The sequence below is a fragment of the Talpa occidentalis genome, unplaced genomic scaffold (genome assembly GCF_014898055.3).
Source record: "Talpa occidentalis isolate TD23 unplaced genomic scaffold, MPIMG_talOcc4v2.1 talOcc4.3, whole genome shotgun sequence".
Taxonomy (NCBI): domain Eukaryota; kingdom Metazoa; phylum Chordata; class Mammalia; order Eulipotyphla; family Talpidae; genus Talpa; species Talpa occidentalis.
In genome coordinates, this window is record NW_023603184.1 from 146530542 (window position 1) to 146544759 (window position 14218).

General features: G+C 52.5%; 1 protein-coding gene across 1 annotated transcript; it reads left to right on the forward strand.

The window, feature by feature from the left end:
- The first annotated feature begins 5576 nt into the window (after nt 1-5576).
- On the forward strand, nt 5577-13618 carry CUNH2orf72 (chromosome unknown C2orf72 homolog). The gene is made up of 4 exons (XM_037524207.2): nt 5577-6180; nt 8361-8366; nt 8451-8558; nt 11120-13618. Exons 1-4 carry the CDS (start codon nt 5577-5579, stop codon nt 11257-11259), a joined length of 858 nt encoding a protein of 285 aa, XP_037380104.1. The 3' UTR covers nt 11260-13618.
- Nucleotides 13619-14218: the final 600 nt, after the last annotated feature.

The window sequence follows — 14218 nt, forward strand, 5'->3', positions numbered from 1 at the left end:
GGACACCAAGAGGCACATTGGCTCAGAAAGCCTCGTTTCACTTTACCTGCCCATTGAAAACTGGAGAGCTGAGGAGGAGCCTATGTGCTTTATGGCATCGCGTGGGTGTGGACGAGGGCCGAGAGAGCCTCTTGGCATGCTGCTGCACTCTTTTTTTAAGGTCTTTGTATTTTCCTGTTAATACCTGAACCTTTGCCATGTAAATAACTCGGGTCCAGATAAAGTGGACTGGCCCTGGACTCCGAACTTTAACACGCCGGCCGCGCTCTCTGATCATCCTCCTACCCACTGCTGGAAAATTTGGCAATGTTTACCTGGAAATTTGGAGTCACAGAATCAATAGCCCAGAGGCAAAGCCTGTTGATTTTAGACTGGCCTTTAAGGAAGTACAGTACTAATCAGCACGTCTAAAACTTCTGCTCCAATCTGCTGCTCATCTCTCTTCCTCCACCAGGCGACCTAGAAGGGGTCAGTTCCCCTTCCAGTCACGGGGAAGGGGCCCTGATGGCCCTGCCCCCTCTCAAGCTTGCCCACTGGCACGGCACTGCACCGCTTACTCAGACAGAATGATGGAAAGAAGTGATTGAATCCCCCGTACTTGCTGCCGCTGAGCACGCCTGTAGTCACTCCTTTTCTTCCTGGAGTGTGTCTTCTAGGAGTGTTTTCTAACAGGGGCTATAGATGATAAACCATCAGATCCCCAATATACCCAGTCGTTCGGCTAGCAATCAAATTCTAGGTTCAAAGTCCTCCCTCTTCAATGCTTTTAAAATTTCATTCAACTAAATCCAGATGGCTGTTAAGAAATCTAAAGTCACTCTGATTTTTTTTTTCTTAAAGATTTATTTATTTATTTACACAAGCACTGGGGTACAGTCAGAAGCGCAGGAGGGTGAGAGAATTCACCAGAGCCAGAGAGGGGAACAGAACAGGCAGACTGATGAACTACACTGCTGAGGGGAGCAGAGGGCAGCAGGAGAGGTCTGTGCGCCATGTGGGACCCTCGCCCGGAGGCCTGGGAGCAGCCGGGGATCGAACTGGTGCTGCAGAGGCTGCGGGCAGCTTCGCAACCCAGCGCTCAACCGCTGCGCCACCAGGGAGGCCTGTCACTCTGATTTTTGTTCCATCCTCAGTCTTCTACTTCTCACCTGCTTGGAATATAGATGTGATGGCTGGAGCTTTAGCTGCCGTTTTGGCTCATGAAGATGAGATGGGGGGAATAGTGACGTGGCATGAAAACTGAGTCTTCAAAGAGCTAATGAAGTAGCTACTATATTAGCCATGAAGGAGTCACCCCCAAACCTCTACAAAAGAGAAAAATGTTAACTTTCTTTATATCTATCTCTGTTATTAATGACTGAAATGAATCTTAATTCATACATCAATTAAATGTGCTTTGTCTTTATACTTTCCAGAAGTATAAAGTATATTTTATAGCTTTCCCAGTGAGTCATGTTTCCCTGCATATCCACTGCCTTGACTGGCAAGGGGCACACCCAAAAGAGACTGAGGCCTAGGTTCTACCTTGTATCCTTTCTGGGAGCTTAGGGAACAGGAGTGGGTGATCACCCCTGGTATTACAATGCGAATTTGACTATGCCCCATGTGCCACCCCATCCCCAACCAAGGTACTCTGGACACTCCCCCTTGGTCACTGCTCTTCATGGACTAGGAGTTGAGGTTCGAAGCCTGACCATGCCAGGGGAAGAGGGATCCTAGGTGCAGCAGGGTCCGGGTGCTCTGTGATCCTCAGCTCAGCCTGATGTTACCATCTCTGGTAAGTACAACTGCATGGGCTCCCAGTGCCAAGGCAGAGTAGGGATATGGATGGGGATGGGACTGGGCAAAGATCAGGGACCAATGAGGGCAGAGACAAGAGCATGGATAAGGATTCACTGCGCCTACCCCCTTCCACTGATCCAGCCCTCCTCCACCGGGGGCTGCTGTTTCCTTCACCCACAGGGGTGGGAGGGAGGAAGAGGCTTTCTATAGTTTACACATGAGCTTCTCAGTTCTCATCCACCCCCTCTCTCTTCTGGGGCACCCTCAGGGCCGTCATCCCAAGCAGGAGCAGCACCTTCAGCACATTCCCACATTCTTGTCTTGTCAGGCTGCCTTTTCTTCATAGAGCTGCTGCTCACCATCTGATACTCAGTGCCTGGGTTCTGGGTTTACTGTCTCTCCCGCCTGGCCTCTGCTAGAAAGTCAGCTGCCTGAAGGTAGGCACTTGCTCCAGTTTCTCCCCAGCTCTAGGCACAGCACCTGGCTAAGAGGATCAGTGAAGCAAGTGAACAGCTGCTGGGTGGAAACCCAGGTGTCATCTGGAACAGGTTCAAATGCAGCGGCTCAAATGCCAAGGCTGAGAGAGACTGAACTAAGAGGCGGACCCTCCAGATTGGTAGCTAGGGTCTGAATGAACAAAGGAACTTAACAAGGCTTTATCTTGGGCAGCTGCAAGGTAGGAGGGTTTGCTGCATACACCCACCCTGCCCCACCATATCTTAAAGACTCATACAGAGGCTTCCAGAGTGTTTCACTCTGCAGGTATGCAGTCCAGACAGTCTCAACAATACATCCCACATTACAACACCTCTTCTCAAGGCTACATCCTTGGGCCAGCTTCAGGGACCACACATTCCAAGGGGAAGAGTTTAGCATTCTTCCATCCGCCCCCACCCCCAACACCTCATCTAAGCCAAGTAGGCAGTCATCCTCTCTTGCCTGCCTTCCCCCTAAAGGACTGAACCACTGAGCTGATGCTGGAACCCAACCTCACTCCAGCCCAGGGTTTCTTGCTGCAAATCTTAGGCTTTGCTTGCTCAAATCCCCAGATCTCCACATTGAGCAAAGACAGTGTACAAGGTAAAGAGATTGGATCCTTCCCCAAATTGTGGCTAAAACAAATGCTGGATAAGTCCTTAGGGCAGAGCTGCCTATTCATCTTTGAATTCCTTGTTTGGTTACAGCAAGTGTTCAAAAGAAATTTGTTTCTTGAATGGACATACACCTTCTCCAGCAAGAAATGTGACAGCATAATTTTTTTAATATATATATTTATTACATCATCCTTCATTTTTGTACAATGTATGATTTCCCGTGAAATTCCCACCACCAATTCACCCATGCACCATCACCGCAGTCCCTTGTGCTCTTCCCACGCTTGTCCTAATCCCTCTCCCTCCTCCTCCCCTACAGAATGTCTGTGGTCTATGGTTGCCGCTTGATTTTGAGTTTTACTTTATTATTGTTTTCCCCTAATCTCTTATTTGGTTCCTCTACATTCCTCCTATAGTGAAACTATCCGATATTTTTCTTTTTCTTTCTGGCTTATTTCACTAAGCATAATCCCTTCCAGCTCCATCCATGTTGCTGCTAATGGCAAGAGTTTATCCTTTTTGATTGCTGAGTAATATTCCACTGTGTATATGTACCACATCTTCTTGATCCAATCATCCATTTTCAGGCATTTGGGTTGTTTCCATAGCTTACTTATTATAAATAGTGCTGCTATAAACATAGGGGTGCAGGTGTCCTTTTGAATTAATGTTTTTGTGCCCCTTGGGTAGATCCCTAGGAGTGGAATTGCTGGATCTCATGGAAGCTCCATATCTAGTAGTTTGAGGAACCTCCACACAGCTCTCCACAGTGATTGGACCAGTTTGCTCTCCCACCAGCAGTGCAGGAGAGTTCCTTTTTCTCTACCTCCTCGTCAACATTTGCTGTTGCTAGTTTTTTTGATATGTGCCATTCTCACTGGTATAAGGTGGTGTCTCATTGTGGTTTTGATTTGCATTTCCCTGATTACAAGTGATGTTGAACATTTTTTCATATGCCTGTTGGTCATTTGCATTTCCTCTTTAGGTAAGTGTCTTTCTAGTTCTGCTTATTTTTTGACTGTCTTGTTTACTTTGTTTTTGTTGAGTTTCGTCAGCTCTTTGTTGATCTTTGTGATCAGTCCCTTATCATTAGTATTGTGTGCAAAAATTTTCTCCCAATCAGTGGGCTGTCTCTTTTTTATGGTTAATGTCTCTTTTGCTGTACAGATGCTCTTTAATTTGATGTAGTCCCAGCTGTTTATCCTTTCCTTCACTATCTTTGCTTTGGGTGATGTGTCTTTAAAGATGTTACTGAGGTGTTTGTCATGTAGTCTTTCACCTATTTTTTCTTCTCTGTATTTTATGGTTTCATGTCTTATGTCTAGTTCTTTAATCCATTTTGAGTTGGTTTTTGTGCATGGTGTGAGGTAGTAGTGTAGCTTCATCCTTTTGCATGCAGAGTCCAGTTTTCCCAGCACCATTTATTGAACAAACTATGACAGCATAATTATAGGGGCCAGGAACAGGGTAACTAGAAAAGCAGGTGGTGGCGTTACATGGTGAAGGAGAGGGCTGAGTATTATCATGCTTTTGACCCAAAGGTACCTTGGGTCTATAACTGAGTAACAGAGGGGCAGTAAAGAGACCAGCATGTCCAATGTCACAGTCACATCTACATTTCGTGTAGGTGAAATGTAAAAATGGGTTGCACTAGGTTGATTTCAGGTGCTCAAAATGGTCCCTTGTGTCCACTGCATTGGACAATACAGATGATAGAAAATATTTCCATCGCCACAGGAGGTTCTCTTGAGCAAAGCTGACCTAGACCCTAAGAAGGAAAGGAGAGCATCCCTGCTTCTTACCTGCCCCCACCTTGAGCAGCTGACCCTACGCCTCTGCACGGGGAGCAACATTACCTCCTTGGTTTCCACCAGTCTCCAGTGCCAAAGGCATAAGGATTTGTTGAAATAACGAGCCCTCCGTAAGTTTGTGTTAAATGTTGAAGACAGAGGCCTCCCTGGTGGCGCAAGTGTTAGGACACAACCTATGAAGCAGTCCGCAGCCTCTGCAGCACGAGTTCGATTCCGGCCAGCCAGGGAGCAACCCACATGGCGCAGCAGACCTCTCCTGTCTCGCTGCTGCTCCCCTCAGCAGTGTGTTTCAGTCAGTCTGCCTGTTCTGCTCCCCACTCTGTCTCTGGTGAATCCTCTCTCCCCCACACCTCTGGCCTGTACCCCGGTTCTTGTATGCATGAATAAATAAAACTTTAAATGTTGAAGACCCCAAAGATGAATTCAGTGACAAATAGAACGGGGGAGGGGGTGACCGGCTCCCCCCTTTTCTCACCTCCCCTTCTTGGTGCGCCTCCCCCAGCCCCCAAAGCTACTGGTTAGGGGCTGGCGCTGCCCCCAAAACCCCCTGTCCCCAAGCCACGCCGGCTCCCCGAAAACGTCTCCCGCGGGTCTGAAGCGACCTCCCCGGGAGGCGCGCGCTCGCTTCACTTTCAGCCCCGGCGTCCCGCGGGCGCTCGGGGCTCGGGCGGGGAGCGCGGGGCGCGGGGCGCGGGGGGCGGGGGCCGGGCGGCGGCGCCCGGGCTCGGGGTCCCCGCGTCCGCCGCGGGCCCGCGGGAGGGGCGGGGCCCGGAGCGCGGCCCGGGGCCGGCGGCGCGGAGGGGCGCGGCGCGCGGGGCGTGTCTCCCGGCCGGGCGCCCCCGCCCGGAGGCGGCAGCGGGCGCGGGCCGGGAGGGCGCGGGCGGCGGGCATGGAGCGCGAGCCGGAGGCCCCGGGCCGGGCCGCGCGCCCGGCCGAGCCGCCCTTCCAGGCGCTGGTGGAGGCGGCGGGCGGGCGCGGGCAGGTGCTGCTGGTGGGCGAGCTGTGGGAGCGCGAGCCGAGCCGCGCGCTGCTGCGGGGCTTCGCCCGCGCCGTGTTCCCGCCCGAGCCGGGCGCGGCCAAGCCGGGCGGCGCGGCGGCCGAGGGCGCGGGGCCGGGCGCGCGGGGCGCGCGGGGCGCGCGGGGGGCGCGGGGGGCGCGCGCCATCCGCTCGCCGCTGGTCTTCGTGCTGTGCCGCGCCGCGTCGCTGGCCGCCCCGGAGCCGCGCCGCCGCCTGCGGGAGATGCTGCGGGACGTGCGCGGCCGGCGGCCGGCCGGGGCGGCGCTGGTCGGGGTGCTGGTGGCCGAGGCCGGGCCCGAGGACGCGGCGGCGCGGGGCCTGCGGCTGCTGGAGGCGCTGCTGCGCGCCGTGTTCGGCCGCCAGGCGGGGGGCCCGGTGCAGGCGGCCGCCTACTGCCCGGACCACCCCGCCTCCAGCCTGGCCGTCCAGGCGGCCGCCTGCCGGGCCCTGCAGGCCGCCGGGCCCGCGCCACCAGGTGAGGCTCCGCGGGGCCGGGGCGGGCTCGGGCCGGCGGGCGGGAGGCCCCCCGGGGGCGCCACGGGCCGACCCCACCTGGGCGCCGGGGTAGGTGGAGACCCAGAGGTCGCCGACCTCGCCTGGGGTCGCGGGAGGGGCCGGGGCCGCGCGGGCCGGGGAAGACCTGGGAGCCGCGGGGGGCGCGGGGGGCGGCGGGGGAACGGCTCGGGGCGCGCAGGTGTCCAGGTGAGCGGGCGCGGCGCTCGACGGGGTCTCGGCGGTGCCTCGAGCTCCCGCCGCAGGTCGGGGCGCCCCGGGCCCGGCTCTGGGGATGAACCCAGGGAACGTTGCCAGGACGCAGGGGCTGGGGAGGATGTGAGGGACCCCGCACAGAACCCCCAGTCCTGCCCGCCTGGCTGCGCTGTCCCTGCAGCGCCCCTGCCCTTCGCGCGGCACCGAAGTGCCCCGGGGGAGGGATCTGAGCCCAGTCCCCGGCGAGGACTGTCGGCGGCAGAGTCGGACCCTCCGCCATCCTGACACAGGTGCTTCCCGGCGTCCGAGGCCTCGGGCACGGGCGCTGCAGAGAGCAGAACCTGGCCAAGCCCGGGGATGGAGCAGCTCCGCGCGCCTCTCTCCCTGCCGGCCGCTCGCCTGTTCCCCCCGCTCCGCCCTCCAGCTCTGCTTGCTGGGGAGCCCACGGAGGCTGGCTGGGTGCTGCCCCCGGGTGCATTTTACCGCAACCGGGAGATGTCAGGCCTGCAGATGCCATCGCCACCCAACCCCCCGCCCCCACCCCCACCCTGCAAACCCGGCCTGCCCTGTCTGCCCCGAGCCCACACTCCCTTTCTGTTGAGTCTGTGAGTCTCCACAGCCAGCTCCCTGAACGGCAAAGGGCAGTGTCCCGAGGCGGGCTGGCCCTCTGTGGACGCCAGCCCCTCGGCTGACCCGGCCCCACGGGAGGAGTTGTCCGCCCCCTAATGAATTAGTGCCTAAAAATTCTCTTTGCCCGTAGTCTCTTCCCCTCACCCACTCCCAGGGAACAACATTCAGTTCCTCGGAGCCAAGCTTGCAAGTGCCTGTGAATGAAAAGCCCTTTCTCCTGTCCTCCTCTTTACCTCCCCAATCCCATCATTCAGAACTGGACCTCCTCCTCCAGGAAGCCTTCCCTGACCCTCCCCACTCTGCCAGAAGCGAATTCCCAGAACCCTTCGTGTTTCTGCTCTCCTAGCTCCTCCCTGGTTTTGTCGCTTGCCCTTGGGTGTGTAATCACCATGGGCCTTCCCTTCCCTAGTGCCCTGCTGGCCTGCAGGGTGCCCCCCCTAAGGTCTAACTTAATAGAATGTTAATACCTTGCCAGGAAGTCATTCTCTCTTGGGTTAGACTTTTCTACTTTTATGAAACACACTGAACGACATGAAACCTTTTACTAATGACTGAAGGACATGAGGGTGATTATAACCGGTTTCCTGCTGTTTCTTCAGTGGGCGGAATCGTTATCCAAACACCAAATGGATTAGCATTGCCAAGGTTTTGCTAGCAGCTGTGTCTGGGTTTTGAAAGTTCTCCAATCTCCTTCCTTTCCTGCCTGATAGGTAGTCTTACACTTTTAGGTTCCCTGCCTCTTGGCAGTGCCCTTTTACCTAGTTTATGCCTAACCCAGCTGCCTTTGGGTTGGAAAAATAAGATTCCAGGCTTATCCATATTGGGTTACAAAGTAAAAGCAAATAAATCCTGAGTAAAGATTTACCAACAAGGATTTTCTGTGTTTGCGCTGCCTGGAATTGTTTTGCTTTTAAACTTTGTTCCACTTGACCTTTTTCCAGATAGCTGGGGTGCCTCGGTGAGCCCCAGATAACGGAGTGGCACTATAATAAGGAAACAAATCAATGGGTGATTGTTCTGTAACTTTCTATCAAAAAAAGAATGACTCTGTTCCCATTAAGAAATAGTTTGAACTAAAATCAGGGGGAAATTACTGCTCTTTGAGTATTTTCTTGGGTTCTGTGTGGCAGTAATGAAATGTATGTCAATTTTGTTCCTGCAGTTCTAGGGGTTTTGTGAAGACGAAACGAGGTAACGTAGAGAAAGTGATTCTCTGGGGGAAAGGCAGGATTTTTTTTGAAGTATAAAAATCCCACCCTTTTTGCAAATGAGAATCTGTTTTGTTAACCAGACAGTGGAAACTGGGACAGTTGACAGTTGAAGGTCTGGCTTGCTGAACAGAAAATCTCTCAGTCGTGTCAAGCAGCATCTCACCCACTGCCCTTGGGACTTTGCTCTTTCTAGAAGGAGCCTGGGAGAGACGGGGTCTCCTGGCACTGCTGACCTGCTTTTCCTGGGGCCCCTGGAGCCGGGGGAAGGATCCGGAAGCCACCTGTCCCACTGGCCCAGCTCAGGGTGAGTGTGCCGCCTGCCTGGACCCTGAGGACCAGGCGCTTGGGATTATGGGAATGATCACATGCACACAGGAACTGAAGGGATAGAGTGGGCCAACATCCAGGGAGTTTGTCCCATGAGGGTCCCCTGAGCCCTGGAAGGTGCCACACCGCCTGGGGGTAAGGGGTACAGGCTGCTCCAGCAAGGGTCCAGCCCCAGGAGTCTCCACCCATGACGACAGCGTGGGCAGGGCTGCCAGGCAGGTGTCACCACTGGCATGGAGCCAAAGGCGTTCATCCTCCCCTGAAGATCCAGGCTGAAGCAGGTGACATTTGTGCTGGAGGTTGGGGATTTTCCCAAGTTGGAATGGGAAGACCAGGAGAGGGAGCACTGTCAGCAAAGTGTGGGTTACATGACGTCATGTTTAAAGAGTAATGGGGTGAGATGCAGAGGAGCGTTGGGATCAAATGGGGATCCTGAACCTAGTATCCCATGAATAATGAGTGGTGATTTCTAAGCAGGGGTGTGGAGATTGGGGGGTGTTGAGAGAGGAGCAGGAACTGCCAAGGGGTGCAGCCCAGCTAAGAGAGGTGCTTAGTCCTAGGAGGGCCCCTGGATGGCCTGCACCCCACGAGGCAGAGATGGGATGGACAGGAGGTGTTGTGAAGGAGATAGGAGGTCCTAGGGGAGCAGGAAGTGACCAGATCAATGCACTAGCCTCCACCCCCAAAGTGCTCTGAGCCTGTATGTAGCTTTTTCACAGTAGCAGTGGACGGGCTTTAAATAAACTTTCATTTTGTCCCCTATTTAAACAAAGCTCATTAGTTAACGTATCGGTTTTCCAGTGTCAGGTAATAAATGATCACAAACTTAGTGGGTTCAAAGGATGCCCCATTTATCGTCTTGTGCATTTTGTGGCCGGAAGTCTGGCCATCACTTAGCAGGGCCCTCTGGGTCTCACCAAACAGCATCCAAGTGTCAGCTGGGCTGCATTCCTTTATGGCACCCGGGTTCTCCCCAAACTCTAGTTGCTCAGAATTCATTGCTCTGCTGCCACAGGCCTGTGATGCTGCTGCCTTATCCCCTGCAGCTCCCTCCCCTCCAACTCGCAGTTACTCCTTCAGTCAGCAGGGGGAGCACTCTCCTGTCTCCCATAACTGCACAGATCACCCAGAGCCCCTTTTGGGGTTACCTTATGTAGGGCACCCTAATCAAGGGGGAGACTAACTTACCAGATTCACAGATTCCACTGACCCTCAAGGGCAGGAATTCTACAGGGTGGGAATCATGGGGACCAGCTTAGAATTCTGCCATCACACGTGAAAGTTCAAAAAATACAAACAAGAAAACCAAACAGTAAAAATCATTCACTTAATTCCATCACTCAAAGGTAGCTATAATCTTACAGCTCTCACTAGAAGGACAGACTGGGTAGGCCGTTCTCTCTGTCTAATCTCTTTGTGCTATTTAATTTTTAATAAATTCCCTTCCATATAATATATTGTTTACAAATTGTATCAGATATTTTAAATATTTCATTCCAAAAATGTCAACTTCCTGCTCTCCTTCATCATTTTAGTTATATATGGAAACCAAAAGAGAAAAAAAAAGCAAAGGAATCATAAACTTTTACATAAATCTTCAATAACTTCTCTCTGTAGCATGTGACAAATTGTTTACTGTCATATGAAAAGTGAATGCAGTAAAATATAAACGGCATTTATGGACCATGGGAAATGTTCATAATATATGCTGATACAGGGTTATGTATGTACTATGCACACATACTATTTTGGAATCTGCTTTCTTTATTAGTAACATACCATAACCATGTAGTATTTCCCGGCATGATTATACATCAGGGTCTTTATCTTTTTTTTGGAGGTCATTATAGATTCACATGCAGTTGAAAGAAACATACAAATAGATTCCCTGATACACTTTGCCCAGCTTCTCCAGTGGGGGTATCCTGCAAAACTGCAGGCTAGTCACATAAACGGGATGCTGACATTGCAACAATCCACCGATCTTCAGATTTCCCCGTTTCATGTTACACGTGTACATAGTTCTGTGGAATTGTATCTCACTTTTAATGACTGAATCCTGGCATGTGGGTTGACCCCCCAGTTTATCACCCCATCTCCTTTTGCAACCTTCAATTATTTAGAAGGTTTTCGGCTGTAGGTAAAGAAGAAACCATGATTCAAACTAACTTAAACAGCAAGAGAATTCACGGGCTCACCAAAAAGATAGTCTGGAGGTGAAGCCGGGGCTGGTGGGTTCAGAGGCCTGGTGCACCTGGGTCTTTGCCCCCTTCTTTCCTTCCCTGTGCTAGGCCATCCTCAGTGTTGCCCCATCCTCTGGCTGGTAGCAGGGCAGCTGCTGTGGCTCCACTAATTATTACTAATTATTTCCTTAGGGTAAAATCACTGGGCTAAAGGGATGTGCATTTTTAAGGTTTTTGATGTGTGTTTAATTGTGCTTTTTGACTCGCTATTCCCTGGGGCCAACTTCCTCTCATCCGTTCCTAGCCGCCTCACTCATGAACCTTCTGCTTGGTGATCTCTCTCTCTCATGTCCAGATCACTTCCGGAACCCTGAGGAAGAGCTGGCGCTGACAGCCATCATGCCCAACGGGGACTGCGAGGATCCCCAGAAGGCCGTGGGCACCTGTGACGGAGTCTTCCCCAGCCCCGCGGAACTCACAGGAGATGCGAGATGAAGACCAGAACCCCAGCATCCCTGGCTCTAACCTTCAGGCTGAGGGCCGGCTCCTTCCCACTGAGCCTGCCATGCCTCTGTGTTGACCTTCGGGTGGTGGTAACTGCAAAGGCCCCACCTTGGGAGCAGGGAGTGGTGTGACATTGACAGTTCAGACCTGTAGCCTGGCCCCACTTGGCATTTGCTCATTCTCTGATCACAGCGAGGTCATTGTCTCTCTGGTCCCAGACTCCTCTGTGCCACTGACACAGTCGACTGTCTGCTCTGGGGCTCTGCGCTACTGGGGCCTCCTGACTTGTGTCCACTGAGCATCCATCATTTCAAGTGCAGCTGGAGAGAACTCTGGAATAGAAGTCATCAGACTGGGGGTGTAGCCTTGGATACATCACTCAGCCTTTGAGGCTTCTGATTCTCAAATGCAAGAGGGTCGACCAAGCCAGTAGCTCTCGGCCAGGGGCCAGGCTGCATGTAGTGGGCATCTCACAACATACAGGACAATCCAACAAGCACACCAAGCACGCCAAGCATGGCCCCTTAAAGGAATTCCCAGTGAGCCAATCCCATCTCCCTGTCAAATTCTAGAAGAGTCCCTCAGAGCAGAGAGGGCTAGGCTTCCTGGGCCTTGTCTCCCAGAGCCAGCCGGGGGGCCAGAGCCCAGACTGTCAGTACATTGCAGCTCAGCACGGACATGGCCTTGCACGCATAGGCGAGGAGAGGGCCCTCACTTCTTCATGTGGACATTGACTTTCTGCACCAAGTCCTTTGAGCTGAAGGTCGCTGGGGACTGCCCACAGCACCAAAGGAAAAAAGGTAGGGGTCTGGAAAACAAGGTCCCAGGACTTGCTCTCAATCACAAGTCCAAGGTCAAGTAGATCCAGCCCAAAGGTGCTGAGGTCCTGTCCTTTCTTTAGTGTCTGTGGGTCCGACAAGCTCCAAGAAGTTCCGTTATGAGCAGGGAGGCATCTTTTCACTCATGGAGGGACCTATGCATTAGCTCCCTGTCTTCCCTACCTGCCCCTGGGGATAGCCAGGGTCTTTGGAATAGCCAGAACAGTTCCTGGTTGATCCAGCAGGAGGCACTGTCCAGGGGAATTTGCCAAATTCACTCATTCATGCCCAGCTCACTCAGCTGAAGAGCAGCTGTGCCTTCTGTCTGCCCAGTGCTCTGCAGGTGCTACTGAACTTGCACTCGTTACTTCTGCTGTCTCCAGGTTGGTGCCAAAATATAGAGTGGGGACCTGTGGCTGGGGGGCTCTGTGGTATGGAGAAAGGGCCTTCCCTGCTCTGTGCCTCCATTTCTTCTCTATAAAAGGAAACTTTATCCCACCCCTTCTCCGCCCCATGGAGGTACCACAAGAAGGTAAGATGCCACCTTTTTTTTTGGGTGTCATGTTAATGACCAACTCACCAACAGATGAACTCCGCTGACTTCCTTCCACCCCAAAAGGAACTCACTGAATTGTGTGGATTTTCTTTAAAAATGGGAAGACTGATATTTTTGAAGCTGCTATATTTTTCTGTTTGTCTAATAATTCCTGTGTAATAATTGTTGGAATTTTGGCTTAGAGGTGGACTTTTTTTTTAAGTTAGGAAATTGTCCGAGGATGGAGCTGCCACCATGTTTAAAAATCTTTCGAGTTTGTTGCCAATATTTGCATCTTGGGAGGTTGCCCATAAAAAAAGCATGGAGAATGGGGTTTGCCGTGGTCTCCAGTTTGTTTTGGTCCCCCTCAACTTGAACCCCTCTGCCACCTCCCCACCTTCACCTGTCACTGCACTTCACTCATACACCACCCCCCTGCTCCTGGGCCTGGTGGGATCTTACAGCCTCTGGTGTAAAGGGTACGTCACCCATCTTTCTATTTTTTATTATCTTCAGTATTTCCTGCGAATAGTTGAGGAAGAAGGTCTTTCTTCACTGAGATTTGGGTTCTGCCCCTTCACCCCCATAACCTGGGGACTGAGATCCTTCCGTGCCCAGTGTGGTTTTCTTGAGTCATGTCTAAATTAAGCGCCATCCCTTTAAACAGACTCATTGCTTTTGTCTAGCAGACAGAAGTTGGTGCTGGAAGGGGTGGCCTGGTGGTTGACCTCTTCCCTGAGGACTTTAGCAAGGAATGAGAGGTGGGGTGAGCCTGCCTGCAGACAAGGGCCCAGATTAGGTCAGTGGTCATCTGGTCATCCAGGAGACTCTTGCCAAGGCTCTTGGTCACTAATCTCCCTAATAGGGTGGCTGTGCTATTTCCCACTCAAATTGAGAATTCCTGATGTCTAATAAAACCAAACAGCACCTCACGAAGCACAGTGGATCTCCCCATTTCTTCTTGTGAGGTCTTCCTCGCACAGACTCTGGGACAAGTGATGGGACCCCCTGGAGAGTCTGACTTGAAAGTCCTCCCATCCTGCCCTGGGTGATATCTCCACCTGGTTATCAGGGATTGACATGTAGCTGGAGAACATAAGAAAGTATTTTTTTAAAGATTTATTTATTTATTTATGCATACAGGAGCTGAGGTACAGGCCAGAGGTTCGGGGTGGTGAGAGGATTGGGGCACAGAACAGGCAGACTGACTGAAATACACTGCTGAGGGGAGCAGCGGGCGAGACAGGAGAGGTCTGCTGTGCCATGTGAGTTGCTCCCTGGCCGGCTGGGGATCGAATTCGTGCTGCAGAGTCTGCAGATTGCTTCATAGTGCTGTGCTTAACCCCTTGAGCCACCAGGGAGGCCCAAGAAAGTATTTTTTAAAAGATTTTTAAAAGCTAGCACTAAGCTTTTCAGTAGCGTGTGTATGTGTGCGTATCTGCACACACTCAACAAGATATAAGGGCCTGCATGGGGTCAAGGAGAAGCCTCTGCCATATATGTCTCCCAGTTTCTCTCAAAGTATTTTTCTCTGTTGTCAAACCAAAAAATTAAGGCAAACCTGAGGAGGGGCCAGGACTGAGGCCCCCAAATCCTG